At 32.8% G+C, this 5,749-nt stretch overlaps 1 protein-coding gene across 1 annotated transcript in view; it reads right to left on the reverse strand.

Moving 5' to 3' along the window:
• Window positions 1-615: 615 nt before the first annotated feature.
• The window catches only part of LOC117111426 (natural resistance-associated macrophage protein 2-like), a gene marked incomplete at its 5' end in the record, with an annotated part of 10,981 nt that continues 5,847 nt past the window's right edge, over window positions 616-5,749 (reverse strand). Inside the window, one exon of the mRNA XM_033254343.1 lies at window positions 616-3,512. Within this exon, the coding sequence (XP_033110234.1) occupies window positions 3,429-3,512 (84 nt within the window). The remainder of the gene's footprint in view (window positions 3,513-5,749) is intronic.

The following is a 5,749-nucleotide window of genomic DNA, read 5'->3' on the forward strand; positions in this document are numbered from 1 at the left end:
CCCCTGCTATGAAGCTTGAAACCTTGTTTTTGCAAAATAAATTGATGCAATTTGCTATTATAGGCCTAATCAATAAATTCCTCATCAACCGATATAACCTTAAACATTCTTGGAATTGACATAATATTACTGATGTCATACACACCCTGTCTCTTATTCACATCATACACACCCTTCAGTGTGAAATGTGGCTCTCTTTGCAAGCACATCTAACATCTAAGGAAAGAAGAGCTTAGATTGGTACCAAATAAAATAATTTTGTTATCAACATTAATACATTATGCAAATTTTCATCTTTTTAAGCCCATAAGACAGTGCAAGTTATTTCTTTTGAAGTGTAAAAAGCTCCATTTTTTCCCATACATAGTCAAAACATTGGGGGGGGGGGAGAGATGATACAATGGACCATCCCCCACCCCTTGCCAAATATTGGGGGGGATATATCCCCCCATCACCCCGGGATCTACGCCTATGCTAATTGTATTGATAGCATTAAAGAATAAAATAAAGTCAGTAAAACTAAAAAAAAGACCAAAGCAACTTAATTAAAATATAAAATTGATATATTTATTGAAACCTCACAAAATGAACCCCAAATTATAAGAAACACAGTACCTATATGAATGTTTGTAGCCTATTTAAATTCGATCAAATTATGAAAATATAGTTCAAATATTATTCCTTCTGTAAACTTATTGAATAAGACTGCATAATATATAAGGCACATGAAGTTTCAGAAACAAAATGTAAACATAATAGCAGTTTCTCATCACCAGTAAACTGTTGCCAATATATCTTTCAAGTGCCAGTCATAGCCACAGTTAACAACTGACCAATCAGAACATGGCCAGAACAAATCATTTTGTCCCACAAATGCATATGTTTGTGTACGTTTAGACGGTTTTTTTGTGGAATTAGCCAAAATATCAAATGGACGGCTTAGAAGAAAGGCTCATTCTTTATTCCTTGTTAAACAGTAGAATAACAAAGGCTGAGTTTTCAGGGTTCTTTTCAGTGCAGTTTGCTTAATGCTGTTTACGAGTCCAACCGGTAGTTTGGGTTCTGGTACTCGGCATTCCACCTGCAACAATATAGTTCAACCTCTAATAAAAAGACTAAAAATAAACCAATATCACATAAGCACAAACTTTTAGATTGAGTGTGAAGAGTGCAAATTGAGTCTAAATATAAGTTTAAGTACAGCTGATACATAATCACCTACAGGTAATAAACATAAATAATTTCATAAATCATTGCATATGATGAAACCATAAATCATAAAAATAACAATACTGATTATTATTAATAAAATTGCCCTCTGCACTTTACAAAAAGTAAAACCTCCCAATCCACCACTTTGTTCCTATGTTTATGTTTCCTGGAAACAATTTAGTCAAATTGATGCAAATATAAAATTAGCATAATTATACAGGTGTACCCCATTATAACAATTAATCTTCTTATTAACACTTTCCACTTTGCCAGGTTTGAAATTAATCACCGTTTAACAGAACGTAAGTGATCATAGCAACAATGTATTTCAACTACAGTACTATCAACAGTGGCATGAAGAACAACATAATTAAATACAATAGCCTGTCAGTGCTTCAATTCATACAGTTGGTAATAATAAATATATTACCACCACATTCCACATAAATGTGCCCTAGAATATTAGTTACAGAACTTACTACCATAATAATTTCACCTCAATTAATTTAAAGAAAATAAATTTCTCAAATCGTTTTTAAAAACCGTAAAATACCAACAGAAATAAATATTAAACTCACAAAAACTTTTCAAAATCTAATATAAACCTGATATATAAAATGTCTCATGATCTTTTGAGTGTAAAGTTGCTTTTAGTCTAAGTAATATTCCAATTGAATTGATCCCTATAGTACAGGAAGGCAAGCATGTTGACGACTAAGCTACAGTTCCACTAAAAGTTGGTAAATTTTTGAGATAATTTGGTGTAAATCATATACAGGTTTTGTTTTTTGCATTGTTTTCTTCCAACAGATTTTGAGAGTTTTAGAAAAGTTATTATCTTCACATTCTTAAAGTTGCCTTTACATAAATCTGATAAAAAATGCAATACTGTAATTCAACACAGAAGAGATCCTTCAACAAACCTATTAATATTAAAATTAATTAATTAACATAAATACAAAATGACAAGCGATAAAAAAAAAAGAATATGGTGAGAATGTGATAAAACATAAAATAGAAACTCAAATTAGACAAATAAATCACATTTACAGGACAGTGTTCCCCTTTTTGATCATCTCTTAGTCATTAGTAAATAGAAGGCCTTAAGGTGGAAATATTAGCACAATTAAAAAATAACTTATCATGAATGTATCTGTAGCATATAGTATAACTTAAATAGTAATAAAAGGTACCAGTCACAAATTGTAAGTAATTTAAGTAAGCAAAGCAAAGTATAAATACAAACCAGAGGGCATATCTTTAAATGCCGTAAATTACTGTTTAATAGTGGATAACTGGTACAGAAATTCTTATAAGCATGATACCATGGTTTCAGAATTCTAATCATTAGGATTCTGCATCAGAAGTACACAGTACAAGTATCACAATCTTTACTTCTGCATAAGGCATATCTTTATATGCTGGTAAACTACTGTTTTCAGTGTTCAATAGTTAGTAACTAGTATAGAATTAATTATGAAACATGATACCATGGTCTCAGAATTGTAATCATTAGAATTCTGCATCAAAAGCACACAGTACAAGTATTACTATCGCTTTACTTCTGAATTAGAAGTACAGAGATAGTGATACTTTTTCAAATCTACAATCCTTCGCCACATTCAAATACATCAGGCCAACAATGCACCTGACTCACAATGCTTCAGAAATTATGCATCAGCCCCACATCATATTACCTAAGACTGATACTCAATTAACTGAGAGTTCCTTATTTGGACAGACCCACGACACCTACGATATACGGTGACAGACTAAGGTTCAGACCCACCAGCCTCTTAAGTTCATCAGAAAAAACACTGGAAGTGTCACAAGCTAAGCCCCCACAATGCTCTATGCCTTAAGGCAAACTCGAAGCAGCCAACCTATTGCATCTGTGATTGTCTCACACAAACCTGACGTGTCAGGCTAGGCTGTACAATGATGCCTCAAAACACTGTTTGAGCAACAAATAAGCATATTAGCCCTTTCATGGAAACTTACAACCAGTGATTTAGTTAGTTTATCAAGCAACCTAACATGATCACACCAACATACTGTACAGTACTCTTACACACTGAGCTCACTTACAACTCTGTATTATATATTGGAATAGATCTTATATATATTTTCTTTGTAGATTTAATTTTCACATAAACTTTGGTGACATGTTAAAGTGCAAATTAATTATTTTTTAACCAGGCATAATTATATTGGCCTCATTTTGTTATCGTCATGTCAACACCCTCACTTCCAGCTACATATCTTGACTCCAGTCCATATGGTGTCGATTTTTTAACCCACTGAATATAAGAAAGATAAAAAAGATAATAATTATAGTAACAATAACAGTAAGAATAACTAGAGTAAGAGTAACTACGGTAAAAGTAACAAAAGCAGTGACGGTAATAATAACTGCAATAATAAGCAATTAGTAGAGCTCTGCATAGTACACTATCAGAAAATTATTATACGAAGGGTAGATTTAATGCTTGAAAAAATTTTCCAAGGGCCTGCAAGGCCTGAAGGAAATTTTTTAATGCCTTAAATCTAACCTAAGTATAATAATTTTCTATTTAGTGTACGATGCATGCTCTACTAATTGGTTTATAAGTCAATCGCCGTCTTTTAATTTTAGTTTTTTCAGTATATGTGTGCGTATTTACATTTAGCTGTGCGTATGCTGATTTTTGCTCCAGCAGTACGTGTTTAATTAAATACACATCAGCAGTACAGTACGGATACGATGAATAACTAATGTAATTGTGTTAGAAAGAACTTGTTTGTAATGCTATTTGGTAGACTTTCAGCATTCGATAGAATGTCACTGATGTCCTTTTTGGTCGGTGCATGCAGACAAGTAAAATCTTGCGATGATTTCATAACTAGGCTAGACTATGGCCGGGGCTACGGTCTAGTAGTAGTAGGAGGAATGGGGGACTTCCTGCCTGGCCATAGGCCTACATCTAAATTTGTTGCTTGAGTCTTTAAAATAGGTCTAGAATATTCCTATTAAACATTCAGTTTGTTGTGTTTATGAGGGTCCAAGGATTCAATGAAATCATTATTTGTTCATATTTAATATTGAATTTGAAGTAACTTTCTTTGGGTTCTAATTAAGCTTGTTTTACGAAAGTAATTTCCGATTACAATTCAATTTTTATCGCGGTGCGCGATGTCTTCGCGGTGACGTAAAAAAATCAAGCCAAGCGTCCACTAATAGAAAAATTAGTGGACGCTGGGGAATAGGCAAATAACATTGGGAGTTACAGTGATGACGTCACGATTGACTTATAATAATAATTAGACAGACTACACAGAATATAGAGATTTTCCTCAGTGACAAACAGAAGAGAATGTTTTAAAAATCATTAAAAAAAATATAAAATGCAATAGAAGAAAAAATACCATGAAAAACAACTCAAAGATGCTGAAACTCAAATACAGACTGCAATGGTATTGGTGAAGGATGCGGAGAGTTATAGAATCCGATCCTGTGAAAGCCAGGGGATTTCCAATTTATCTAGCTTGTGTAACCTTATAGGTTGAAGGCAAAAAAGTTTGTATACATTTTGTGTTGAAACCAGCTATAAGATAACTAGTTTGAAATGCTTCAGAAAACACCAATTTTAAGTTTTATTACCAGTTTATTGATATTAGAAATATGTAAAATGACACAGTCTTTTACTAGGCACACCTTTAATATACAGCCTTTGCTTTGACCATGGACCTATGAATATCAAGGCATGAAAAGTGATTAAGTGGAGGGAAACAGAAGAGAAAAAAAACCAAATATGAACAAAACAATACCTTTTCCACAATTGTGGAAAAAAACAATAGGGGAATTCCATGTCAAATCAACCAAAAAAAAACCTCAATCTCTCAGAATTTGTTCAAGTTTTTGTATGTTGTTGGGACCCATGAAAAATGATCAGAAATGAAAAATTTTTTCTCTAGGCCTCCTAATTAGCAAGATATCTGCTAACGAACTTTTGGCTAATTAGCGATACCTTGCGTGTTTAACCGACCATATCTCGAAAAGCGTGGCACCTACAGAGCTGATTTTGGTGTCATTTTAAAGCTATTGAGTAGCTCTATAACTTTATTAATAAATGCTAAGTCCTCAATTTAAATATAAAAAAGTTATGACAGGTTGTAAAGTTCAAAGTTGAATAAAAAAAAAAATATCTTTTTTTTTTTTTGAAATTCATGTTAGAGATACCTAATGATGTAAAGAAGCTTCCCTATAAGTTTGGTGATGGGCGCTCCAAAAGTTCCTGAACAATGAGCAAGTATTATGTATACTTGTCAATTCGAAATTGCATTTTCCGTATAATAACACAGTATTGTACCTATATAGGAAAACCAATACTGCTTAGTTTTATATGTAGGTATGAGAAAATTAAACTTGCATCACTTGAAAATTCTCAGGTGGAAATTCCTTGGGATTTTCCAGGTGGATATTTCTTTGAATTTCAAAATAGGAACCTGGTATTCCCATCGGAAAATCCCAGATTAGCACTGACCTACAGTATCAGGA

Source organism: Anneissia japonica, unplaced genomic scaffold, assembly GCF_011630105.1.
Source record: "Anneissia japonica isolate Jap-2015-1 unplaced genomic scaffold, ASM1163010v1 scaffold43163_len16371_cov121, whole genome shotgun sequence".
In the NCBI taxonomy this organism is placed as follows: Eukaryota; Metazoa; Echinodermata; class Crinoidea; order Comatulida; family Comatulidae; genus Anneissia; species Anneissia japonica.